The 27836-nt window shown below is 39.8% G+C and overlaps 1 protein-coding gene across 1 annotated transcript in view; it reads right to left on the bottom strand.

The window, feature by feature from the left end:
- Nucleotides 1–4960: 4960 nt before the first annotated feature.
- Nucleotides 4961–27836, bottom strand: part of kif5b (kinesin family member 5B) — a 44976-nt gene continuing 22100 nt past the window's right edge. Inside the window, exons 2-26 of the mRNA NM_001128654.1 lie at nucleotides 27022–27109; nucleotides 22849–22922; nucleotides 22660–22764; nucleotides 21561–21609; nucleotides 18814–18869; nucleotides 18575–18662; nucleotides 17787–17911; nucleotides 17239–17343; nucleotides 16922–17067; nucleotides 16557–16705; nucleotides 16019–16200; nucleotides 15756–15824; nucleotides 14802–15008; nucleotides 14446–14589; nucleotides 13820–14008; nucleotides 13611–13728; nucleotides 12880–12941; nucleotides 11914–12023; nucleotides 11020–11121; nucleotides 9610–9670; nucleotides 9454–9525; nucleotides 9267–9371; nucleotides 8940–9156; nucleotides 7630–7762; nucleotides 4961–7358 (exon numbers count right to left, since the gene is read on the bottom strand). Coding sequence (NP_001122126.1) covers nucleotides 7352–7358; nucleotides 7630–7762; nucleotides 8940–9156; nucleotides 9267–9371; nucleotides 9454–9525; nucleotides 9610–9670; nucleotides 11020–11121; nucleotides 11914–12023; nucleotides 12880–12941; nucleotides 13611–13728; nucleotides 13820–14008; nucleotides 14446–14589; nucleotides 14802–15008; nucleotides 15756–15824; nucleotides 16019–16200; nucleotides 16557–16705; nucleotides 16922–17067; nucleotides 17239–17343; nucleotides 17787–17911; nucleotides 18575–18662; nucleotides 18814–18869; nucleotides 21561–21609; nucleotides 22660–22764; nucleotides 22849–22922; nucleotides 27022–27109 — 2763 coding nt within the window. The 3' untranslated portion in view covers nucleotides 4961–7351. The remainder of the gene's footprint in view (nucleotides 7359–7629; nucleotides 7763–8939; nucleotides 9157–9266; nucleotides 9372–9453; nucleotides 9526–9609; nucleotides 9671–11019; nucleotides 11122–11913; nucleotides 12024–12879; nucleotides 12942–13610; nucleotides 13729–13819; nucleotides 14009–14445; nucleotides 14590–14801; nucleotides 15009–15755; nucleotides 15825–16018; nucleotides 16201–16556; nucleotides 16706–16921; nucleotides 17068–17238; nucleotides 17344–17786; nucleotides 17912–18574; nucleotides 18663–18813; nucleotides 18870–21560; nucleotides 21610–22659; nucleotides 22765–22848; nucleotides 22923–27021; nucleotides 27110–27836) is intronic.

Below are 27836 nucleotides of genomic sequence, written 5' to 3'. Positions count from 1 at the left end.
TTCCCAGGGTGATGTAGATGTAAAGGTGATGTAGATCCTTAGCATAAGCCCATGTGATAAGATTGGGTGATCACCCTGGGAGTACCGGGGGGGGGGGGGGGGGGGCAATCTATTCTCCCTTGCACCTACATATGGTGCTTACCCTTGTGATACCAACTAATATAGTATATATAAATATATGTGGTAGACTATCAAATATACTAGATGTTTGGTTAAGGGGGGGGTGAGCAGCCTCAGATTAAAATAGAATGGCAATATCATACACAGATGTTTGTGAATCCCTTTTGCAGACAGGGCTCATAAAACCAAGAAATGCATCCAGCCCCAGGGCCCATGGCATATTTCAGTAAAGCTGGCCATACACGTGGCGATCTGACGATGTTTCGTGCGACCATCGGTCGCACGAAACATCGTCAGATGTGCCACACACCATTCAGGGCTGAATCGGCAGGTAAGGAGGTAGAAACAATAGGATTTCTACCTCCTTCTGCTGATTCAGCTCTGAAGGGAGATTTTGATCAGGCGCCTTCTATGGAAGCTTTCTGCGATATCGGTCGACTCGCCGACATACCATACACGCACCGAATATCGTACAAAATGAGGTTTCGTACGATATTATCGGTGCGTGTATGGCCACCTTAAGAGTGAGAGAGAGAAGAAAAGGCCCTGCCACAACGACTCAATATCTAAAGGCAGATAAACACCACAAGTGTATAGGCTGCAATGTGTTCAAACCACATGATCCCTACAGGGATATAGATATGGGGCTGCTAAGGGCTCTGGCACACGAGGAGATTTGTCGCCTGCGTTTTTTCCCCCTGGCGCTTTGGCGACAAGTCGCCACAACAATACCCACGAAGAGATTTCATGCGAGTTGAGCTCCAGGCGATCTTCTATACATGGTACCACTCAACAGTTACCCCCCCCACATGTTTACTCAAGTCGCTCAGAAAAGGGTCTGTGTGCAATTTGAAACAGCAGGCGATTTGAAGTAGCCTCGTATGTTTTGACGCTGGCGATTTCCATTGATTTGGCATTGGCATCTTGTCGCCAAATCGCTCTTTTAAAAATCGCCGGCGACAAATCTCCTCGTGTGCCAGAGCCCTAAAGGCTGCATTGTTGGCTAATTAATGTTATTAATGGGACTATTTGATTTTTCAGTAAATGGCATATGACTCCATTAAAGGGCACATTAAAGAGATGCATGGGAATATAAGCATTAGTATAAGTCAATGAATAACTTGGCAGTAATAAGTTGTGGCACAAGGCTTCCCTGTATTTCCAGGGAGCCTGCAAGTTCCATTGACATATACCAATTCCTAAATTCCCATGCACCTCTTTAATGTTCCTTTGGTCTGCCCAGGAGAGGGTTCCCAAGCACTCAGGGTGCAAGCATATTAATAAGGTTTGTATTTCTCAGCCTTGTGTCTGTGTTCAGTGTTTGTCTGCAGCAGGTTACATCAAAAATCAACATTTACTTTGTGCCAACGCCCTTTGTAATGTATTTCACATCCCAGTATTTAGTGCCGATCACTGACTCCCTATTTCCAGATTGAGCACTAAAATGGCAGAATGCTGCCACCTACTGGCAATGTAAGGAGTGACTGCAGCCAAACCGAATATCTGTATTCCCACAAAGGGCTGCTGCTAATTTAATGCTAACATATGCAAATCATCTATTAATCCTATTAAGCCCTACAGGCATTTAGTTCAGCAAACCGTAATTAATCACCCAAGGTAAGGGGGCAATCAAGAGTTGTTTGGTAACATTGATGATTATGGCAGTTGCTGTAGAATTTAAAGGTAACAGCAGAATTAAATGGGGCTGTTGTACCTTTCAGTATAATGTAGGCCATGATATTCTGAGACAATTGCACTTTGTCTTTATTTATTATTTTTTGGTTTCTGAATGATAATGTACAAATGTAAAAATGACAAAACTACAGACTCAAAGAGCAATAGCTGTTTGGTTTCTGGAGTCAATAAAAATGCAAGTACGGTACTAAAAAAAATAGCCCACCTATAGCGCCTCAATAGTGTTGGTTGCTCTGCCAAAGGACTCATTATGGTGCATTGTAATGTGAGTTAATGTGTGCTCCCTGGCAAGCTTGGCACCCTGGCCTTATGGGAAAGCTAAGGATACAATAAGCCCTAATTGTGCCAGTTAGCTAGAATGAAAGGGGGTACCACATTCGAGTGGCCCTTTTTAACAGTTACACTGGAATATACAATTGTAACCAAGAATATAGGGACCAATTCTGCCAGAATTCTTACATGGACTGGACAAACGGAGAGGCACCTCAAATTTGTAAGAAACATTTGGATTTCTAGCCAGGGATTGAGTGCTGAGCTGCAGGCACCAGCAATATAAGCAGCACATACTGAGCCAGTCTGGGTGCCCCACACTCAGCATGAGAGAAGAAAGAAGGGAATTGTCTGAGGACATGAGACAGAACGTAAGAAAGTACAGACAACTTCAAAGCTCAAGCCAATCACTAGAGGCCTTAATGTTCCTGGGCCCACCATGCCAAATGGTTACAAAGAAATTTAAGGCCCATGGCACTATAGCCAATCTCCCGGGATGCGGAGGAAAGTGATAATGATCAAAGACTGCAGAGAGGGACAGTTCAGTGGTGAAAGAACTGCTGCCAGACAGATTCAAAGTGGCCTTCAGGCACAGCACTACCAATGGGCACTAACCCAACGAAAGGGGGATCTATGGTAAGAGACCCAGGAAGATCTCATTGCTGACAGAGAAAGTCTGATCAGAGTGAACAAGCCAAAATCCTTTTGGGAAAAGATGAGAGCTCTCTGGTAAAGCAAATCTGTTTGGGGAAAAAAGATGCCTTTAAAGAAGACTATCCCTACAGTGAGACCTGGATGGGGGTCACTGATTTTATTTAAGTTGCTTTGCAGCCCCTGGAACTGGCTGCTTTGAATCTAAGCATGGTACCATGGAATGATATGTTATCTGTGAAACATATGAGCTACAAGGTATAGGATCAGTTATCAGGAAACACCTTATCCAGAAAGTTCCTAATTACAGGAAGGCCACCACCCGTAGACCTGCGGGGGGGGGGGGGGTGAAGGGCCCTGAGGCAGCCCCAGTGGGCCCTGAACCCCCCAGTCCGACCCCGTGAGCAGCTGAAAGGCAAGCTGGGTTTGGGCATGCTTGCAGCCTGTCATGGAACAGATAAGCGAGGGCTTCCTACACTCCCTTCCTATTCTAGACTCAGGGGCCTGGAAAGAGCACAGGGGAATTCTAGAGCAGATTTTCTCAGCTGCTGGCAAATATTGTGTATGAGGCTTTTGTCAAGAATTTATGAGTCACAAACAAAATGTGCGAATGGAAAGTGGCGCAACAAGCTCGGCACGGGACATAGGCTGCCAGGCATTCATTTCATAAAGAAGACTTAATAGATTCCCTGCGCCTCCTTTTTAGGCAAGTCTTACAGCTTTCATACAGAAGCTTCCCCAGTGGTACAGAAACAAGGCAAATCTGAGGGGGGGTTACACCGGGGACATACAGCAGCAGCAGGTTCAGTATCTGTAGGGGGGCAGGAGCATAGCATTTCCTATTACAGCCAATGGAAACCACCAAAATGGCACATCAGATCAGTATATTGGACTAATGTAGAAAATAGATTCCTGGGCAAAAAATGTAATTTGTCATAAATTAGTGAATTCTGCCCTACTTGCCTTTCTGTTGCCTCTCACCTGACATGTAAAATGCTACCGTGTGTGTGTGTATATATATATATATATACACACACACACATACACTTTAAAAGTATTTATAAGACACTATCCCCCATATCTAATTGAAGACACTACATTTTCCCAGAAGCAGTAACCGCAACAGCAACCAATAGGACGTTTACTTGTAGACAGGTGACCAGTAAGTACTACCTGCTAATTGGTTGCTATGTGTTACTGCACCTGGGCAACTTATTACTGCATAACCGAAATACAATTGTGTTCAAAACTACAGGCACCCATATTAACATGACTGGTTTTGCAGACATTCAAAGGGAAAAACATAAGTATTTTGGCAACAGAGACAGAAAGGTGAACTCCCCCTTTATCTATTATGGAATAATAAAATACTGGGAAAAGGAGTAATATGAATGATGTCTATAAAGCAATATGTCAGCACTGAATACATGATAATAAATAATGGTGCCTGAGAAGGCATAGCTGGGTACAGAAATGTATCACATTAAATTAGTGAGAAGTTTTGTGATGCTGCTCTGCTCAGAAAATGAAGTGAGGGAGCAGGGAAGTCATTAAGGTTTCTCTGGTCAGTTCTAAGCAGAGCAACATCGCAAGACGTTCCTCTTCTCAGTAATTAAAGATCAATGCATTGTATTAAAATCTTATATCATGTAAACTAGAAAACGATGTAAATTGCAGAAATGTTTAGAAAAGCATTGAGGGCTTACATTAATATAAAGTTAAACTTCCCCTTTAAAAGCAATGACAGAACTTTCTTATATTTTAGCATGTGAAGGGCATGTAGGTAAGAACAAAATTTAAAAATGGCCACTTGACTTTGACATCTTTATTTTAAACACAAATACATTTACAGCATGCAGAGAGTTTGAAGTAAATGGCATTTCCTCTGTCCAGTTTTCACTCTGAATGTATTGGATCCAAAGTGGAAGGCAGGCAGACTGTGATCTGCTGAGGCATAACCCGTTAGAAAGAACGAACAAGCAGTCAGCGTTTCTTTAAATTAGGCAAATAATTTAGTTGTTTATACTGCATAAATATTTACTTTTTACCCCAAATTGGTGTTGTAGGGACAAAAAAAGAAAGAAAATAAGGAAGAGACAATGAGTAAAACAGTATGTAATAGAAAACCTAAACAGAAAAGAGAAACCCATACAAGCAATAACATAGAATAAATGGGCAAGAGACTGTAAAGAAGAGAGGCAGAGTACAGAAAATATTCCGTATCTTAGGTTTGAGGCTAATGTTTATTTAACCATTAATGGCAAAAGTTACAGATTTTAATTTATTAGCAAGTCTGATATCATACAAAGGAAATCAAACGAGAGAGCAATGTAGGCACACAACTGAATGGTAATGTACAATGGGATATATATCTATAACTGATCAACACTGTCCCCTGAGACAAGCAGCTGGACCGGCACACAGCGGATAAAAGGAAAAATTAGTGTTCAATACAAGTGCACTGCCTTCACCATGAACTGCACGAGCAGCTTTGCCTGAGGTCCCGGAACCGCACCATCTGGTCTACTTCATTGCACCGCAATGGGTTCTAGGACCTTCACAATGGCAAATGGGGAGGAATCAGTGTACATCTGTGAGTTTCATTCATGGAGTGTTTATGATTCTATTGTTTGGCATGTGTATAGCATGAACAAGAAGTTAAAGGGTCCCTCCTACCTAAGCCATCTTGACTAACACACTAACATTCTCCATTCATAACATACTAATGTCCTGCCACCAACATTACCCCCAACCATGAGTAAAATACCCCACAGCAAGCAAAGGCAACAATAACTATCATGCTTTATTCCAGACTTCAGGTTCCTCTTTGGTGCCAAACCTACTACTTTCCATAGCAACGCAATCGAAGGATGCCCAACACATAGCAACCTGCCTCTGGGATAACAGATTTCAAGCGTCTCAACCGCATTCAAGGTATTTTCAAATATTACAGTTTCCTTATACAGGGAAGGTGACCACTAACATCTGTGTACTTGTGGAGACAAACCAGTTGGGAGCCGGTAAAAGTGCAAATACATGGCAAAAGGGGTAAACGCAACAATAATAAGGAAAGCTCCCAGCCAGCAAGGCCTACAGTATTGAAACCAGGGTTATGTATAAGAAAAAGGAAAAGATCTAGATGAGTGGTTAAATCAAGTACTGCTAAAAGGCTTCATATACATTCAAATACTCTCCTCTGTCAACTATCCATTAAAAAATAAGCTTTATTTGGTGCAGAAATCCTGTTTTGCATCTGTATTTCTCATCCAATGGATGTGCAGTCATCATTTGAGCATCATTAGGGCTCTACTCTGTCCCCTCCAAACTCCACCTTGTCAGCAGTAGAACTGCATGTTAAATGGCGTACTGGTTATTTCGGGCTTGTTACAAGCACAGGCTAAGGCTACTGGCACATGTGGTGTTTTGATAGATTTGCTACTCTCTTGGGGAAACAATGCGCCCACATTCATCATTCAAGTGCTACGTCTTTATCCCTGCCACTGTCAAAACACCATAATTACTATAGCCCTAAGAACACATACGTATATGCATATCTGCCAATGCTAGTAGCCTTTTACCAATTGGGAAGCCCATTGCCATGCTCAAGCATAAGTATCTTGTTGCAGGGCACACAACGGCAAAATCCATTAATGCCTTCCAATGTGCACAGAGACCAGGCGTTCCTTCCAACTAAGATCATCGGGAATGTATATTTTACACCGAAAACGGACAGAAGTGGCAAAATAACCGACAACGTAGAAAAGTGAAGCCATTCAAGCTCCGTGTTACGCCAGAGTAGGAAACCGTGATCCTTTATGTAACAAAGATCAAAAACCAAACATTAGAACGAAGCAAAATGTTGTCATACCATCAGGATGTGATGCAATAGGACAAATGCTAAATGAATATCCCATTCGCTTGTATATAAAAAGTTTACTCCAGTATTTTGTTACTATACATTATTTAATCCAACAACCCCCGGGGCAGCTGTGTTGTGCCCCGCCAGATAAAACAGCAGCCTTGATTACACGGAAACCTGGTCTTATTCCGAAAGGTATATTACTTCCCGAGCCCTGCAGCGAGTATACACATTAGTATCTAGACACTGTCGCAAAGTGTAAAACCTACAGTTGCTTTATTGTAGCATTAAATGAAGTCACTTCAGGAGTTGTCAGCACTGCTGTAATATAGTGAGACGGTAAACAGGGATGCATTTCAAATGCTTAGCCCGGAAGAGGTTTAAATGCTTAACGTTTGTTCCATGTCCCCCGGAGAGAAGAAGAGCTGACACAATATAACAAGGGTCTATCTAACCGGTAACTTATGTTCCAACTTGGCACAGTGCAGACTACATTTTTAAGACATGGATAACAAACTGTGCAATGGATGGCGCTACATAGTAAATTACATGTTGTAAAGCGAGGACAACGAAATTGCACTCTAGTTTTTTTGCCGCAAATCAGTTAGAATTTGCCAGACACTGAGGAGAGGGAAAAGGAGAGCTGTACAGGTCAGATAAATTACAATTTCAAAAACAATCCTACAATCCCATAGAGATAAGTGCGTTTCTCAACGTCACTGCACGATTCTCCGACTCCTGTGCTCCGATAGCCTCTCAGCAGCTGAAAGGAGGAGAAGAAAAGAACAATGAGTCAAGTCCAAATGCACATGTACACTATACACAAGTATTGTCTCTGTAGGGATGCAAAGGCAGATCGATCATTTTTCTGGGTTGGTTTCCTTTTTCTAAGCCAGCAATGGTGCAGTGTATGTAGCATGTAACTACTACTTCTGTATCTATGGAACTGCACTTATAAGAACATTAAACACTAACTGAACAACATGCAACATGAAAAAAGGAATGTGTTCCATATACAAATAATAAAAGCTTACACTTTGTCTTGTTTAGCCACGCCTCCACGGACAGCCACTGGCTGAGCATTCTGGGGAAACACGCTACCTCCACGAATTGCATTTGGATGGGTTGGGGAAGCAGCAGGGTGCTGCCCAGGACGAATAGGCTTAGCTGTTAATAAATACATAATAAGTATCTTAAATGGAAGATTAATTTAAAGACAAAAAAAGTCAAGGTTATAATGATGGATGTCCTTTTTAAAAAGACAAAAAAAGTCAAAGTTGCAGTTTAAGTTACCCAAAATGGGAAAAGGATATAAAAAGCACTGGAGACGGTCAGAGGGAAAGAAGAGAAAAGGTATAAGATTTATCAGAAGAGAGAAATGAAAGAATAGAGGGACGAGATAAAAAGTAGAAGAATACAGTTAGGTGGCCATTCATGGGCCCATACACAGGGAACCTAACCAATCGGCCTTAAGACTGATGTCCCAAGGAGAGATTTAGTTGCCCACGGTAAGTCTCTGCATTTGCACCTACAAAAAAACGAGTCGTCGTTGGAAAGGTCTACGCATCATTTCGGCTTTCTTAAGTTGCCTGCAGAGATCTATTGCAGGCATCTAAATCTCTCCATGGGACATCAGCCTAAGGCCAAAGAATGGATAACAGAATTGTTCTGTCCATTTGAGACAACCACCCAAACAAACCGCAGGAAGTGAAGAACCACACACTTGCAGCTCATCTTTCACATTCTTTCAGCTGACCAATGTTTATTTTCAGTCAGTACCAATCCTTTAGATTGCAAATTCTATAATCATAACCCATATGTTAAAGGGGAAACACAGGAGACCAATTGGGTAAAGCTCCATCCGTGATGTGGAAGGGAGCATTAAGGCAGTTATTGAGGTCTTGAACCTTGCATTAAAGGCTTTTTAAAGGCAATTTTCACCGCAACGAATTCTTCCCTACAACTCTCATTCGCTTCAGCCTGGGTAAGCAGGCTTACTATGTAATTTAGGAAGCTGGTAAAACAAAGTCTGTGCCATTTACAGGGTTTTGGGGTACACAGAATCCAAGATTTGGTTGAATATTTTATTGTCTACTGATGCATTTTTTTTCCTGAAATTTGAATGTGCAAATTAGGATTCAGATTAAGATTTGTCAGAATCCAAAAATGATGGGTTCAGTGCATTTTGCTTCAGTGCAAACAAAAACAAAATGGCCACCTCTGTCTTAATAACAGCTACTAACAATAGCAATTTCATTACACCATTTTCTCAAACCTATCCCAAAGCCTAGTTTTCTGAAGATCTTTGACTCAAAATATTAGAAAGATTAGCAGCTGTATTTACCAATCTGTGCAGAATGGCCTCTTCTAGCCATGTTCTTAGACCTCACGGCTTCTTTTATGCGATCCACCTCTTGCTGATAGCGCTTACGATCACGTGATGCATTTTCTTTGGCTTCCTTCAGTGCAGATTCCAGAGCTTTAACTCTCTCAGCAGTAGCCCTAAGTCGCTTTTCCAGCTTTGGAAGCTCACACCGCAAGTCTGCATTATCACGTACCAGCTATACAGGGGATGAGAAAGTCCATTAAATATTCTTATGTTTCTGAAGGGAAGAGTAATGACTTGTACGGATATTACATACATTTTACTTAATGCCGCTTATTTTCATACCTGTTTGTGCACCTTAGTGAGTTGTTCAAGGTTATTCTCAAGAAAAGAAATTTTCTGCTTCTGTGCAGCACTGCCCCCAGTGTCATCAGAATCCATTTCTGCACTCTGCAAAAAAACAGAGAAATGTCTGTATGACAGCCACAATATTGCATTTAACACTTTAGAATGGACATGGGACTGGTCTTACCTTTTTAACTCGTGTAGTTAAATCCTGAACAAACAGCTTCCTGAGGTTATGAAGAGTCTGAAGCTCTTTTGCCTGTGATTAGAAGGAAGTCAAGTCAAACCAAATATATGAGCAGCCAGTGCAACTTAATCAACAGACTTTGCTTGTTTCACTTACCACTGTCTCTTCCAATCCCTTCAGATCCTGCCTTGCTTGCTCTCTTCTATCCTGCATTACACTGCAAAAAAATAAAGAATCTTAATGCAGTTTCAAAAATGACAGATAGCATCTTGGAATATTGGGCCTATTGTCCCACTGCTACTACAGGCACCATCTCTCCCTACTATACCTGCTATCCAACAGCCACAGTCCCTTCCCAGAGGCTATTATCCCCCCACTGCTACTATAAGCACCATCTCTCCCTACTATACCCGCTATCCCACAGCCACAGTCCCTTCCCAGAGGCTATTATCCCCCCACTGCTACTATAGGCACCATCTCTCCCTACTATACCTGCTATCTCACAGCCACAGTCCCTTCCCAGAGGCTATTATACCCCCACTGCTACTATAGGCACCATCTCTCCCTACTATACCTGCTATCCCACAGCCCCAGTCCCTTCCCAGAGGCTATTATCCCACTGCTACTATAGGCACCATCTCTCCCTACTATACCTGCTATCCCACAGCCACAGTCCCTTCCCAGAGGCTATTATCCCCCCCCCACTGCTACTATAGGCACCATCTCTCCCTGCTATACCTGCTATCCCACAGCCCCAGTCCCTTCCCAGAGGCTATTATCCCCCCCCCACTGCTACTACAGGCACCATCTCTCCCTACTATACCTGCTATCCCACAGCCACAGTCCCTTCCCAGAGGCTATTATCCCACTGCTACTATAGGCACCATCTCTCCCTACTATACCTGCTATCCCACAGCCCCAGTCCCTTCCCAGAGGCTATTATCCCCCCACTGCTACTATAGGCACCATCTCTCCCTACTATACCTGCTATCCCACAGCCACAGTCCCTTCCCAGAGGCTATTATCTCCCCACTGCTACTATAGGCACCATCTCTCCCTACTATACCTGCTATCCCACAGCCCCAGTCCCTTCCCAGAGGCTATTATCCCCCCACTGCTACTATAGGCACCATCTCTCCCTACTATACCTGCTATCCCACAGCCACAGTCCCTTCCCAGAGGCTATTATCCCACTGCTACTATTGGCACCATCTTCTTGTTTACATAGCAACAGAAAGCATACTTCTCTCTAAAATATAAATGATCTTAAACTTTTTTCATTTATATGTATATACACACTCTCAAATAATCTGGACTTTTGCCTATGTTTATAAAGAGATAATTGATTCATAAGACTATAAGATTTCCTAACCTTCTCCTGCTGCCTACCAAGTAACACACACGTTTCGAAAAATGCCACAAAGCAGGGCTTTAGAATTAACATGTAACTGTAAATGTAATGGCAACACATTGCAACAAAAGAATAGAAGTAGTTTAATATTTGCTAACCCAAGATTTAATTCCTGAAATGCATTGGGCTGCATATAATCACTCCGATCAACTTACGTGAGCTCATGTAGTTTTTTGCTTTTTTCCTGATCAGCATATTTCAGCTTTTCATGTTCTACCCTTAGCCGTTCTTGTTCAAGCACCATCTTCTGATTTTGGCTACAAAAAACAAAAAAAAACAGTTAGGCAGGTTATTTGCAGGGTTAAAGCCATATACTGGTAAAACGTCAATCCCAGTAAATTATGGATATCCCAGAAAGTCCAATGCTTTTGTTCCCTTGCCAAAGAACGCAACCAATACATAACACTCACTTATGTATTAGAATTTAGCTAAATACATCAGATGCCAACTTGGTTCTCTTCAAATCCTTGTGTGTTCTGGCCACACCTGTTCCACCTCCCAGCCATGCCACCCAGGCTATAACCCCAACAGTGCTCTGAGGATTGGGGGGTGACTTTAATGTATTTCAATAGTGAATGTTAGTTAAAATTTGGGTGAATGGGTAAGGTGGAGATTAGGATGACTTTTGAAAATGCAGATGAATTGACATTACTAGATCCTGTATTCTTACACTGTGCGCAGGATGCAGAAAACCTCAGTGCTAAAATTCTTAGAATTCATTTTTTTACCCATGAGCAACATGAAAACGTAAAAAAAAAGTTGGAGAGCAATACAAGCATGAAAAAGCCCCGGATGGGAGGTCGTTTTTTTGGGACAAAAAAAAAAAAAAAAAAAAAAGACTGTTATTGGCTATTTGGTAGCCCCTACGTGGACTTGCAGCCTACAGGAGGCTCTGTTTGGCAGTAAAAAAAAATTAAAAATAAGCCCCTGTATTGTGGTCACTGGGAGCAACATCCAAGGGGTTGGGGAGAAACATGTTGCTCACAAACCACTAGCTCGGGATCACTGCTGTATGGTAATAAACACTGATTGTTATGTACAATACTCACTCTTGTAGCTCTGTAATAACTTTTTCCTTGGTTTCAATCTCATCCCTGAGAGCACTTAGTTGCTTCTGGTGGGTTTCCCGGTGACTCTGAATCTGTTCTTCCACTGCATGCTACAAAACAAGGAATAGTTTTAAAGAGATACTGACACCTCAAAAAAACTTTTTGCCATAAAAATATTTGCCAGGTGCTTCTATGTTCCCTATAATATCCCCCATGTTCTTGTATGAGGGGGCTGCCATATTTGTGCAGAAGTCTGTTAGCATTAGAAACTATAACCAACAGGCTGAGAAGGGACAGTCAAGTCAGGTAGGTTTAGTAACTTCAATTAACTTACAAATCCACCATATCGGCGAAAAATGATCAATATGACCTATAGGTAATGTTTTATGTAGATTCGTATTTTCAAATGTAGTTTTTTAGTGTTAGTATCACTTTAAGTTCTCTCTTCCAGAAACAAGTCCACACATTTGTAAGCAGTCCTATGGTAAACCTCAGTCAATTGACCATCTATTTTGACAGTCTGATAAATCGAGGAACGGACTTTGCAACTTTAAGAGGCTCTCCACCCAAAAACTGTTTTTGGCAAAATGAAAAAATAAGATGTAGTGTAGCGATGTTCCAACATATATTAAAATGGTAAGTTTTGAGTTGCCATACAAAATATTCTCTGCACAGTTGGCAGACTCCTGAAAAATGTAGTAGAAACCAGCTAATTAAAAAAAAAAAAGAGGAAAAATGACTCCTGATGTATTGTTGTAAGTGTCAGACAAAAAGAACAAAAAGGGGAAAGACAGATACTTCTTTTTAACTGCAATTTTAACTAAATAATATATTCAGGAATTTGAAAAGTTGATTAGAATTACATTTTATATACATATTATAATGCAAACAAACAAAAAAAAATGTTTTTTTGCGTGAAGGACACTTTCAAAAGACACAGCATTATAGACATAAATGAAAACATACCTTCACTTCAGTTGCAGTCTGAACTTTATTAAGATGCTCTTTTTCCATCTCATGCACTTTTTCTGTAAGATATAAAAGCAGATGGAAGCTTAAGTAAAGGGTAATTGACAGGCCATGGTTTCTAAAACATCAACAGAGGTGAAAATATAATCCCAAGCCCTCAACAGTTTGGAAATTCAAGGTTTTTTGTTGTTTTTGTTTAAGTACCTATAAGACAAGCATTTATTAAAAGATTTCCCATAGCCACTGCCCCATTTATTTGCCATGCAGAGTTAGCATTGAAACTTCCAGGTGAATGGGAAACAGTCTGACAACTAAAAGAACTGCACGTTGCTTGTAAAGGACCAGTAACATCAACAATTTTAGCACACATCACGAGTAGACAATTAAGGCTGGGATATTTTTTTTTGAGTATAACTGCAGATGTTTGTTGACTCATGGCACTTCCTATTCCTATTGAAGGTGAAGCACTCTGCAGTAGGTAGTAATGGTTTGCTATCCAAAATAAGCAGTGACAATCAAAACTCATATTAATATTTGAATCTTGATTTGTGTTTGTTGTGTGTCTCCCCATCAAACAGCATTTAACCCTCAGCTAAGATGCTAAGCTTTATATTCCGTTTAGCAGAAGCTTCAAATAGTAGCTCACTGTAGGATTCCAAAGTTTACCACTAACAATATATTCTCCTTATTTTCCCCAAATGTAAGGTGAGGGCTTCAAGCCTTTTTACCTTGTGCTCGCAGCTTTACAAGCTCTTCATTAAGAGAATCCACAGACTCCTCCAAATGCCTCTTCTTCTGTTCCACATTCTGGACATATTCTGTCAGGGATTTAATCTTTGCTTCATGCTTTTGGGAAACACATTAAATGTTTTAATATCAGACCAGCATTAAGGAACCTTTTCAGAACAGTTTACTGCAAGGATATTGCTTTAGTCACCTGTGAGATGCGCAGCTGACATGCAGCTAACTCCTTCTCATTCTCCTCCATCTTCTTGTTACTCTCACTCTGTGTGCCTTCCAGCTGTTTGCATCGTTTTACCATAGTCTTGACTTCAGACTTCATTTTACTAATGTACAATCTTGCGACAGTAAACTCTTCATCAATCATGCCACTTACTTCAGGTTGCTGACAGGGAAAAAGAAAAGTTGAGTGTGGTGCTTGCAATATGAAGCCTGTAAAAGTATCATTAAGTGCCACAAGTAACTATGCTATCAGAAAGATTTGCATATCTGCACTTCAAAGTAAAATGTAGAAAATAAAAACATTTTTATACCATATACATGGTAATTAGGAGAACTCTGGACTAGACCAGAAGACAAGGAAAAATGATGCCCTTTAGAAATCATATGAAGTAGTTTTGCACTCCAAGGGTGTTATCTTTAGTTTTCATAGTGAAGAGTACTTCGCAAGCAGGTGCATGTTATTAAAGTTAAGTAGAGAAATAGTTTAGCACACTGGATCAAAAAATAATGTGTGCAGAGTCATTCACTTACTTCACTTTATCACAGTAGACACGGAAAGAAATCACTGGTTGTTGGCCCAGCCCCAACATGCCAACCTACCTTACCATCGTTGCCTCCTACTGCAATACCAATCTCTGCTAAATCTTTCAATAAGGAGGTCATCATCTCTGTTGCTCTTTTCTTTTGATGGTTGGTCATTTCCTTTAGTTTCTGTAATTCTGAGTCTATACTGGACAAAATGACCTACAAGCAAAGAGAAAACAAAAAATGTATTAACTGCAAAACACAATAGGTATCTGTTGGTTAGCTGGTAAAATATTGCTATCCCTCCAGTTTACAAACTACTGAGAATATTAATTGTGACAGAACCCAGGATGGTTCTGGTTAAACCCTGACCTACCTAAACACACTAATACAAATGCTACAACAGAATCTGCAGTGCTGAAGTCTCTTACCGATTTTTGATTAAGTTCCTCGCTTAAAATGTCATATTCCTTAGATTTATCTTCTACTTCTTGAGACTTCTGATCGTAGTTGACGGCAAGTTCCTCTAGAGCCTGCAGCACTTCTTTCACTTCTTCCTTTGAGGCATCATTTTCAGCCTGGAGCCGGTTTAACTCTGCCTGCATATTATCCTGATCTCTTCTTGTAGACGCCAATAGCTAAACAGAGAAAGGAAGCAAACAGACCACTTCTAAGATGTAATGGTTGGTTTACAAAAGAGTTTTATCAGTGGGTCAGGAAAAAAACAATATTCTTTTGTCTTATTACAATAAACACAGGCAGCTTTAAGTGGTCTACATAGCATTGTAACAGAATTAAGCCACAGGTCAGACACAGTTTATGCTAAACTAAATCTGGCCATACAGTCTGATGTAAGCTACTGATTTGGCCCTCTAGACTGATTTGTCAGCTTAGTGACACGTGTTGCCTCCCAACAGCCTGTCAAAAGTGCAAGGCCATCTTGCAAAGGTAGTTTTTATTTGTCTTTTTTTTCTATTTAGTTTTTTGTTCCGCAGCTTTCCAGTTTGGAATTTCAGCAGCTATCTGGTTGCTGGGGTGCAATTTAACCTAGCAAACAGGCAGTGGTTTGAAAGAGAGGAAAAAAGAGGAGAGCCTAAATAAAAAGACAAGTAATTAAAAGGAACAATGACAGTAAAATTGTAGCCTCCCAGGGGAAGTTTTTTTTTGGCTGCTGGGGTCAGTCACCCCCATTTGAAAGCTGGAAAGAGTCATAATAGGGAGGGCAAATGATTCAAAAACTATATAAAAAAAAAATGAAAACAAAATTAAAAGTTTGCTATTGCCATTCTATAACATAGTAAAAGTTGACCTAGAGATGAACAACCCCTTTAACAATACAATTTTAGAATTTTCTGTCCTTTTAATGCTTTCACATGCTTGCCTACCTCTTCTTGATCCAACATTTGCTGCTTGAGTTTTTCTACAAGCTGGCTTTGTTGATTAATCTCTTCATCCTAAAATTAGAAATAACTAGTTAAAATAAAACAAAAATAAATGACACTTAATAGTAAGACATGAAATAGTAAGCCTGAAAGATAAAACACTTCTTGTGTATGGAAATAGGCATTACACCTTTCTCTTCCTTTGTAGCACCAATTCCAAGCATATCTTTTATTTCTACCAACCCTGCGAATACCCCAGAGCTTACCTTGTCATCAAGTTGCTTATATAGTTTAGTAACTTCTTCCTCACATTTCCTTCTCTCTGCATCTGTAAAATTTGCAGCAAGTGTGACTGCTGGCTTTTCATTATTGACAAAGTTATCCACAACGAAGGCATCCATGTTGGCTTTCTCCTTATCATATTGTTCTTCAATTGGGACAGTCTCTCCTGCATACAAGAATAAACATATTTAAGAGGCAGTTTATATTAGGAATTGGTCTTTAAAAACAGACTTCTCCAAACTCATACATTTTACATCCTGCTGATTGGAGGACAGCCTAACCAATCGACAAGCTGCCAAGTAACAGGTTTTACAAACATTAGACAACATGTTCTTGAACAAAGCATTTGAACAGATAAACAAAATAGGTCAAGTCATCTGCAATCTGTAGCTCTCCAGGTCAAAAAGAGCTGGAGAGCAAATGGGAGATACTACTCTACAATATATAAATCTAATATAAGGGCTGCAGCACAAGTGAAAAGAAGGGATCAATTAAATATTAAAACTTGTGTTTTGCCCTCACCCTTGCGCCATCTGTTAAGTTCATTTTCAAGCCACTGAACAGTACTGCGCAAACTCTTGGTTTTTTCCTTCTCTTTTTCATATTTCTTTTTCCATTGTTCGGCAGTAAGCTCTACATTTACACATACCGTATTCTTAATGGTCTTGGCTCTAAGAAAAATAAAATATTCTTGCATAAGTTCACATGCAGACACAATACAGACAGAAGCAACATCAAGGCTATAAAATAAAAAATAACACACAAGATATAGTACTTAGTTCAGTAGTTAAAAGTATGGAAGGGGGCTTTAGGTGGTAAATACAACATTAAAAATACTGTTAAAGGCCTTAAATGTAAGACAGCTGCTCTGCATCAGGGCCACATACCTTTGCCCAAAGAGAAGTGTAGATTTTGATTCTGCCTCATTGTAAGCTGATGGTGAGCAGCAAATCACAATAGTGGTTCTACAGTTTCCTCCCAAGGAATCCTGGAGAATTCTGGTCATTTTGCTGTCACGATATGGAATATATACCTGCAAAAAGAACAGCAAATGTATATTCTGTTTGATAGGCTTATGAAGAGCATATCATGTGTCAAAGCTCATGGACAGCATGGTTCTTTTAAACAGGTATCCTCTCATTTTAGGTAGCTAACATTTATATTTGTATAAAAAAAAAGGGAGATTGTGCATCTTCAAACTTACACTGCCTTCAGCCAAAGCAGAAATGACATTGCCAAGAGAGGACAATGATTTGTTGATGTTTTTAGCCTCATCCAACACAGCTCCTTCAGCTCCAGTTTTGCTCACCTACAACAGTTTGCACAGATTTAAAATCATTAACACTCAACCAAAAAGCAGGAAATGCACAAACAAAAACGAACTGCAACGCAAGGCTTTCTGGCCTTTTTACTGCCGCTGCTCAGACAATGTAAGCACACAGGTGCTGATTTATAAACCAGAGTCAGGATTTACCAAGCAGTAAAACTTTAAACCGTAGTTTTGGTGTTAATGTATTTTTCAGCTTGGAAAATCAGAATCCTTCTTCCCAGCATGCAATTCCCATTAAGTTCAGATTTAGGACTGGTTTTAGTGCACAGTGCTGCTACTGAAGCCAAACCAGTCCTCAGTACTATGCTAAATACCTTTATGATATTTTAAGACAAACAATTAAAGCGTATTTAAGGTTAAAAAAGTTAATCGCTATTAATAGATGAGCAGTTTATAAAAGAAATAACATGGAATATTTTTACCTTTTCACTACCTGCCAAATCAACCAGGTAAAGCTTGCCACTTAGCTTCTGTTCTGTCTGAGTGTTTTCTTGTTTGACGTTGATTAAAAAAATGCTGTGACTTCGAGAGCTGTGCTCATTCATATCTGCAAAATTAAATTGCAAGGATTTTTCGAATGTTTGTGGCAAATGCTAACACATAAAGGGGTGGCACACACATATATTATAGAATATTGATCTATTGGTTTCCAGTAAAAACACAATACATGTATGTCAGAACTCTATCTGTACCTTAAGTCCTGTGGGCTAAATTGGCTTGGCCTTTAAAAAGGATAAAACTATGTAGCACTAAAGATCAGTGTTTTAAAAAGTATGTGGGAGTGTTGGCTGGCACTACGTAGTATGCACCCATGACTAATTTTGCTGGTTTTACGTTGAAATGCTCGTCTCCAAAAATGACGCAATTTGTATAAATTCCTATGTAGCAGGCTCCTCATCCTCTAGTCTTTGCAGAGATCAGCACTGTAACAGTAATGCTTTCACTCCCACTTGCAGGAGGTTAAAGAGAAGCTTATTTCCACACGCCGGAGAAATGCCACAAGCTGACAAGTCAGGTATGGCACAAGCAGAGCCGAAAGGTCACTGCTACATGTCACAACAAAGGTGACATTTCTTTTACAAAAATTATTGCTACCACTGTGCACCAAGCATAGCAATCTTAGAGTAAACAATGGAACACAGTAAAAGCTGCAAATATCCTGATTCAGCAAAACGATGATGTCCTGTTGCATTATTTATGAGAGACTTACTTGTCACAGCTACATGTCTGTTAGATTTCCCTTCATCTATTGTATCCATGACTTCATCAGGACTACATACAAAGCGTTCTGTACAACCCTGTGATACAATAATGAGAAAATATAACTGTAATTTTACATTTCTGAGTAGAATGAGTGCCGTCTTTAATGTAGATGTAATACCATTGGTGTATAAATTCTGGGGGTGGGCAGGTAACAAATGCAAGGGAGCCACATATCCCAGTACTCACCTTGACATATGGAACTCTGTTTTTGTCTTCATGAACAGAAAGGTTTGTCTTCGAAACTAAAAGAAGTACAGAAAAAAAATAATGTAGAAACAGTAATTTTAAAACATGCGTGGTTACTGTATCGGTTACATGTTACAGGTGTGTCCCCAGATTAGAGTGGGTGAATTAGGTCTGACATACCTTAGACCAGAAAATGAATGTTCCAGAAATGAAGCATAATGCCTATATGTAAATATGTAATTACAAATCTCTATTATGCAGAGGATTGTTGTTCAGAATATTGTTCTTACAAATTATAATGCCGATTCCCCTAGGAAACTAGAATTACAGCAAAACTGGGCTTATCTATACACCTATCAATGCTTGATTTTATCATGCAGGGGGAGCTAGAGAACTGTGGGAAAGCTGAAGTGAGTCAATACTGAAAGACAGGCGGAGCACAGAAAAACTTATGACAGCAGGGTAGCAGCTTAGGGGGGTGGAGGCACAATGGGTTGAGCATTTGGTACAAGTAAGGGACCTGTTATCCAGAATGCTTGAGACATGGGGTTTTCTGGATAAGGGATCTTTCTGTAATCTGGATCGCCATACTTTAAAGGAAAACTATACCGCTAGAATGAGTACTTAACCAACAGATAGTTTATATTATGTTAGGTGACGTATTAAAGAATCTCACCAAACTGGAATATATATATCAGTAAATATTGCCCTTTTACATCTTGTTCCCTTGAGTCACCGTTTATTGATGGGCTGTGTGCTCCCTCAGAGATCAGCTGACAGGAAATAATGCAGCTCTGACTGTAACAGGAAGTAGTGTGGGAGTAAATAGCAGAACTCTGCCCATTAATTGGCTGATGGGGCCTAGCATGTATGTGTGCCTTGGCTTGTTTGTGTGCATTGTGAATCCTATGATCCCAGGGAGCGGCCCATAATTCATAAAATGGCAAATTTCTATTTAGGATTACCCAATGGCACAGAATACTAAAAAAAATTTTATTTGATATGACAATTATTTATTTAGATGAAGCAGGGTTTTACATATGAGCTTTATTCAATATTCAATATATTCAATAAAAATGATTCAATATATTTTTAGAGACTTACATTGTTTGGGGGGCATAGTTTTCCTTTAAGTGTAATAAAGTCGTCCTTACTTACGTTCTGTTTTATTATTACAGCGAAAAAGAACATGTTTTAAAAATTTTAATTATTACATTAAAATGGAGTCTATGAAAGATGGCCTTCCCGTAATTCAAAGCTTTCTGAATAATGGGTTTCTGGGATAACGGATCCCATACCTGTAACTAAAAAAGTTGCCGGAACACTCAGGGGAAACAGTTTCCAGCAGCATGAAATACTTGCCACAGCAAGTAAGGCCAAACCTGGAAGTCCTGCGATTGGCATAGCTGCACCAACCAGATCAGCAAGTAAAGGCCTTATTAAAGGAACAGTAACACCAAAAAATAAAAGTATATTAAAGTAATGAAAATATAATGTACTAACTTCCTGCACTGGTAAAACTGGTTTGTTTGCTTCAGTAATACTACTATAGTTTATATAAACAAACTGCTGTGTAGCCACGGGGGCAGCCATTCAGTCTGAAAAAAGGAGAAAAGGCACAGGCAGATAGAATCCTATTGTATTCTACAGAACTTTTCTGTTATCCACTATGTAACCTGTGCCTTTTCTCCCTTTTTCAGACTAAACGGCTGCCCCCGTGGCTACACAGCAGCTTGTTTACCTAAACTATAGTAGTATATGACTGAGGCAAACACATCAGTTTTACCAGTGCAGGGAGAAAGCACATTATATTTTCAAACAGTTAGATTTTTTTTGGTGTTACTGTTCTTTTAACTTACTATAATACCAGCTTTGCACCTCTAGTGCAAAACTGGTAGCTTCATACTAATATGACAGAAGTGCTGGGAGCACATAGGACACATGGCAGATAAAATATAATTAGTTGAGGAGAATAGGAAACAAATACAGTAGGACATGATTGCATTACTACAAAATAGAAGGATTATAAATAATTGTGACAAAAATATAGAACATAATATACCAATGCTTTAATTCAATTCAAGCTCACAACCTAGAGCCAAATATAACTGAGGGCCAAATGCAGTCAGACAGACTTTTGGTACAAAAAAAATGGAATGTAACTGCTTTGATGTGCTCTAACACTGGCAGGCACTGATTAATAATGACAGGAGTAAGGGAACCACTGTGTTAAAGTAGAAATAATGTCTTATTTGGTACAGTGCAATGACATCAAGGGCTCCATTAACTAAGGATGTTACCAAATAAAACATGTACGTTTACCTACAATGAGTTAATTTATTCCCTTACAATTCATCAAAGAGTTGCTGTCAAAAGGCTTCTATTTAAGTATTTTAATTGCAAGATATTAGCACATATGTTCCAGTTGTGCAACATCTCTAATGTAATGAAGTCAGGCTGCTGACTGCGCGAAGTATAATTAAAGCATTAAAATAAGGACAGCTCTTGGTCAATCCCTTCCCCCTCACCCCCAAAATCTAAACACACCTACAGTACATAGGGCTACCAAAGAGCCAGCAGAGAAGAAAGACGACCAAGAAGGCTAAAACCAGTGCTTCCACTTTTACTGATTTTTTTTTCTTATGAAGCGATAATTCAAAAAACTAATATCAATAAAGGGCAGTGCATACTAAATTAAAGCATACACATTAATCACACAGGGGTTAGGCTAAAAAGGAAAAACTCACCATCCAATAGGTCCCTTATCTTGTCCAAATAGATTTCAAAGTATGATACCTAAACCAAACATTATAAAATAAGGAGAAGAACAGAATTATAATCACATGACATACGTAAATCAACCCAACTCCAATCACCTACAATGATGAGCTTTCCTCTGGGTAGAAAGCATACAAGCAGCTCGGTGGGTACAACACACTGTGCAGTTACTAACACTAAATTAGATTATACAGTTTAATATACACACTATAATGTGTAATGCCCCCTAGATTGATAAACAGGTCACCATGGAGTTCCATGACCAAAACAGTTTGGGCACAATGGTCAGGTTGGGGGGTCGGTCCTGTCATATTACAGATGATCTGTCCAGTTTGAAAATATCATTTGCTGCTGCCCCATGCTGGTGATGTGGTTCTGATTGTCTGGCTGCTAGCCATGAGTTCAGGTAGATTTACAACCAATTTGAGCAGTTTACAGTCATAAAAAATAACACCCATAGGTTCTGCATGACTTCCCCAGTGATGTAGTCATTAAGCCAACTGGCAAAGCATTATGGGAGACATTAAAGGAGATAAATGGGAAAACCCTAATTTTGTAGGCAATTATGAATAATATATGGTGCTGGTTTCACTTTGTGCTAAAAAATTAATCCTATCTGTAAAAATGGCCCCTTTATTGGAGCTCCCTGTAGATCCTATCACTTCTCTGTCAGAGTTTAAAATGAGGGGTGGGCGTGTCCTAACGGTCCCTGCCAGAAGCACAGTAGGAGGGGGAGAGCCAATCACAGCCCTGCAGTCACACAAGCACAGACAGGCTTCAGTTCCCTATCAGGTCAGCCTAGCTGCTGATTGGTTCCTATCCTACAGGGCAGTGTACGGAGGGCCGCCGGCTCCCCAGCACATCCAGAGAATTCAGCCAGCAGGAAGTGAAACGGATGGGCGGGGCTAGTGGGGTTTGGGGGGAATTTCTCAATAAATCAGTCCGAAACACAACATTTTTAGCACAATCCTTCTATATCTAGAGGAGTACAATTCCCTGGTACATTCTTAATTTTAATAGGATATGTCTCCTTTAACACACTACTACAGCTGATACAGACAGTATTACCTTTATATGAAATTCCAAATTTTCATCCATAGAGTAAATATAATTAAAAATATCTTGCACTATCCTGGGAATAATCCCCATTCCATCTGGGTCATGGAGTTTTCCCTGAAAAAAATTAAGAGACGTTCAGAATAAAATCAGTACAGTTTTATCAATGAATACTACCAGCAGTGAATGACTGGGTCTTACCTCCATGGTATGGGTTTTTCCTGATGATGTCTGCCCATAAGCAAATATTGTGCCATTATATCCATCCAGAACATCTAGCAAAATACAAATGGAAGGATGAATAATGAATAAAGTATACATAAATAATCACCATTCAACATTACCAACTTTATTTCAGGGCACATTACTTCCAAGTATCAAGTTACCCCTCCCCATCAATTTTTAAACATCTGACAAAATTAAAAGGCACACATTTTAACTATTTCATGACATACTACTTCAGGGGGCATTGCCATTTCAATAATAGATACTTGAGTACATGGGCCAAATTGTTTCATTTTTTGAGTTTATTGAACGTATTTGTGCAAAGCAATTCAAGTAATATAGAAATACGCAATCATAGTTACAGGATGTATACAGGTTTATATATCTATAATAACAGACATATGTATGCATAGATCTTACATTGCCTGCGGGTATATACTGTTGGAAGCTTGTGTGTCTGGACGGAAGGAGTCGCGCCACATGAGCCTCCCAGAGCCCACAGTAGTATTAATTTGCTTCTAACCTTTGTAAATCAAACAGGGGAAGGGGAGGGGACCCGGGAGTATAAATGAATAAAGGAATTAAGGAAAGAAAGAAAAAAAAAGGGGGGGGAGAAAAAGACGTATGTGTCGGCTGTTACATCAAGAAAGTGTTACCCTGATCCTCTGTGTTGTGAAATAAACTGTGTGTTAAAATGATCAAGTAACAGAGTATAGTATAGTTTTGAGTGCAGGATGCTCCTGTTGGGACCAGCCTAAAGGTAGGAAGTGATTTTACAAAAGACTGGCGCAGGAATAGCATCAGGAGAGCATAATACTGTGGTGGGCTATAGAAGAAGTAATATTATACTTTAGTTATAAGAATAATCAATTCTTTTCTAAAACAGAACTTTTATAAAATACTCAATACCCTTATTCACACTACAGCATGTAGAGAGACACTAAAAAAAGTAACTAGATTTCAGAAAAGGTAAAGAATTGGTAATGGATTTTGAAAGTTTATTTCCAAGAGATTGGGCCATATTCATTTTCATGTATGCGATATGTTTCCATTAACTTCTGCACCATGATACACGTTTTGGCCCACAGCACATGGCAGATATGATTTTGTGGCAAACCGCTTTGCCCAGCTAAACAAAATGTACAGTGACGCTGTATCTATCTCTGTGTGGGGAAATTACATTTTGTACAGATTCTCTTTAAAGAAACAGTTCAGTGTAAAAATAAAACTGGGTAAAATAGACTGTGCAAAATCAAAAATATTTTAATATATAAATGCTGGAGTGGGCAGATGTCAAACATACTTTATTTCCTGCTTTACAGCTCCCTAAGCTGTCAGTAACCAATCAGTGCCTTGAGGGGGGCCATATGGGACATTACTGTTCAGTTTGTTTGCATTTGAATCTGACCTACGGGCTCACAAACTAACTGAACAGTTATGTCCCATGTGGCACCCCCTAAAGTCACTGACTAACTAAGAGGTTAGAGAGCAGGAAGTACAGTTCTGGCTATTATGTTAGACATTTGGTCTGTCCAGCCTTTATAGATTACATTTTTTGCCTAACTATATTAGAAATATTTTTTATTTTGCGCCGTCTATTTTACCCAGTTGCATTTTTAAATAGACAATTACAACAAATGGGTTGTAACTCTTAAAGGAGGACTAACTACCAGATATGCCATATTTCAAATACTGAACTGCACCAGCCTAACATTTCAGCATCTCTCAAATCAAGCAGAAAATTAGGCTGGCCTGTCATATAAACTGATGCTACAGGGCTTGTCATTTAATTTGTATGCACTGGTTTCTGAGCTGCCACGTATTGAAAATCTGAATTAATTACTCTGCTTTGTATAATGACATTTATATTAATTATATAATATAGGTTTCCTTGGGCTGGCACAGCACTTCAAAACATGATGTGCTGCATTTTTAGCCTACTTCTTTGTTAATCTTTAGTTCTCCTTTAAACAACAAACCCAACTATGGGAGATTAGGCAGTCAAAATAACCAGGAGCATTACATCATGTTGTGCGCAATGGGATTGCAGAGTAAGCCCTAGAAGCCTCCAGGGAGTGACAGCAGGGCTAGGGAGTGGCACTGGAGGAGTAGCATTTTGCTAAGCTTGTATAGCTCTTGCTAAGGAAGCACATTACCAAGATTTAACAAATAATCATACCCATACTGCAACAAACCACTGAACTGATACAGCTCCTTTCAATAGAAAAGATCAGTTACACAAGCAGCACCCTAGGTTTCAATTTGACAAATAACTATATAATAATATGGAGAATGGCTTGATAAAAGGCCTGAATTGGCTAGGAACATTGCTGTAATGCCCTATGTGTGCAATAAACACATTTTTATGGATTAATAACTGCAATGCTTTTCAAGTTTAATTTCCTATTGAACACCAACGTGGTAAACGTGCAGTGCTGAAAACATTTCCGAATTGTTGTGCTGACTACTTCTTGTCTCTAGTATGGAGAATGGGAATCAAATGCTTATGTTCTTGTGCACACAAACTCAGTTCCTTTTGCACCCCCAAAAACCAAAAATAAGCAATACAAATTAACTTGAAAAAAAAGTTGCAGTTAGCCCACTGTGGGTTAAACACTTTTGACTATATCCTTTGTAAGAAGAATTCTGCTTAAAGCATGTTTAAGTTTCACTCTAATGTGCATATGCAAGTCATACATAGAAGAGGATCGCTCGATCAGTTACCCCAGGCCGGTGCAGTTTTCAACTAACAGGAGCTCCCTTAGGGTGAAGACACATGGAGCTACTAGTAGCAGCTACTTGCCGTGGCTACTAAAATAGACAATGCTGATCATTTGCTGGCAAATGGTCTCTGTTTTAAGAAGAGGCAATTTTCAGTATTCTCTATGGCAGGGTATTTTCTGGTGTTTAGTAGCCGTGACAAGTAGCTGTTACTAGTAGCTCCGCGTGTCTTTACCCTTAAAGGGAAATCATCATGCTGGTATAGACAGGTGTAAACAACTAGCTACCACATGGCTTAAATCTTATGTTTTTGTGTACAATACAATGGCTTTGCACCTTTCCCTAACTCAGATGGTACGGAGACAGAACATCAAACTGCAGCATATTCATACCACTGTACAAGGCCAATGCTAATTTGTATTTAAAAGGGTAGTTCGCCTTTCAATTAACTTTTAATATGATGACATTGATATTCTCAGACAATTTGCAATTGGTCTTCATTTTTTATGGGTTTTTTTTGGTTATTGAGCTTTTTGTTCAGCAACCCTCCATTTGGTATTTTAGCAGCTATCTGGTTACTAGGGTCTTATTTACCCTAGCAATCAGGCAATGGTTTAAATGAGAGATGGGAATATGAATAGTAGAGGGCTTGCATGGAAAGATAAGTAATAAAAAGTAACAATAATAATACCATTGTAGCCTTACAGAGCAATAGTTTTTGGCTGTTGGGGTCAGTGACCCCATTTGAAAGGTGGAAAGAGGCAGAAAACAAAAGGCAAATAATGAAAACCAGGGGCATGAACAGGTCCAGCAGCTTTCCTGTCTACTAATCAGAATGGGAGGCAACGGGAATGTGTGTACTTGCAATAGAGCAGTTAGTTTTCCAGTGCTCTATACTGGTGCTTACTCATTTCTCCTGCTGCAATCAATAGACAGAAGGGTCAGCGGCCCTCCTGCTAGCAAGAAGAATGACATTATTTGGCTTAATGCTTTTTATTAGACTAAAAAGGAAAATCTATAACAAAAGTTACATATATAAAGGTATAATTATACAATCACAGAAATATTAGTTAGAAACTACGGTACCTTAAGGCTAGTGTCACATGAGGCAGATTGTCAGTCTGCGTATAAACACAAGTCAAGAATCGGCCGATCCACCGGCCTCTACTTGCTCCTGTGTCTGCACTCGCAGACTCCGTTTTGGCCTCGGTGCAGACACAGAGCCGATTATGGTGCTAAATTACACAGCTATGCATTTTCACACCAAAATCTGCACCCTGTGTCTGCACCTAGACCAATGTAGCAGTGCTCAAGTGTGCAGACACAGGAAAAGGCAGCAGCCAGTGGATTGGCTGATCTCAACCTGCACAGCGTCACTTAAATTGTAGGAAATAGGAAAAAAAATTGTTAGCAAAGAAAAAGCTTTACCTTTAACAATTGCTTTTGCGCAGGCGTTGTAAACTTGCTCTTGAGATGTGTTTGACTGGAACACACGGTCAAAAACATAGGGCTTGGACTAAAAGATAAAAGTGATACAGAGACATCAGATGAAGATTGCACACATGAGAACGATAGACAGCATGAAAGAACTCTATGAAATACAGTGTTACCCCCTGATTAAAACAAGGGACTTGCCATTTGTGGGAGGGGCTTCATGACAAATCATACAGCTATAAAGGTGTCTGCAGAGATAGTGTCAGCTTAAACTCTGCACATCCTGATTTGTATGTTCATATTTGCCTTTAAAACCCTATTGAACAGAGAATCTATCATATTTAGAGCAGACAGGTGCCTAAGCACCAATCCTTAGCAGTCTGATGCCTCCTTCAAACACCTACCCAAATGGTTATTAGTGCAAGTGTGCAGTCACATGACTGCTTTTAAAGAAGACATTGGATAAATGGAAAAAAAAAACTAATTTTGTAGGCAATTATGAATAATATATGGTGCTGGTTTCACTTTTTAACTAAAATTGAATACGGTCTGTAAAAATGGTCCCTTTATTGGAGCTCCCTATAGATCCTCTCAGGTCTCTGTCAGAGTTTCAAATAAAGGGTGGGTGTGTCCTAAAAGTCCCTGCCAGAAGCACAGCAGGAGGGGGAGAACAAATCACAGCCCTGCAGTCACGCAAGACAGGCTTCAGTTCCCTATCAAGTCAGCCTAGCTGCTGATTGGTTCCTATCCTACAGTGCAGTGTACGGAGAGTCGCCGGCCCCTGTGCACATCCAGAGAATTCAGCCAAA

The sequence above is a fragment of the Xenopus tropicalis genome, chromosome 6, assembly GCF_000004195.4.
Source record: "Xenopus tropicalis strain Nigerian chromosome 6, UCB_Xtro_10.0, whole genome shotgun sequence".
Taxonomy (NCBI): Eukaryota; Metazoa; Chordata; class Amphibia; order Anura; family Pipidae; genus Xenopus; species Xenopus tropicalis.
Note: the sequence above shows the minus strand (reverse complement) of the source record. Positions and strands in the feature narration are given on the sequence as shown.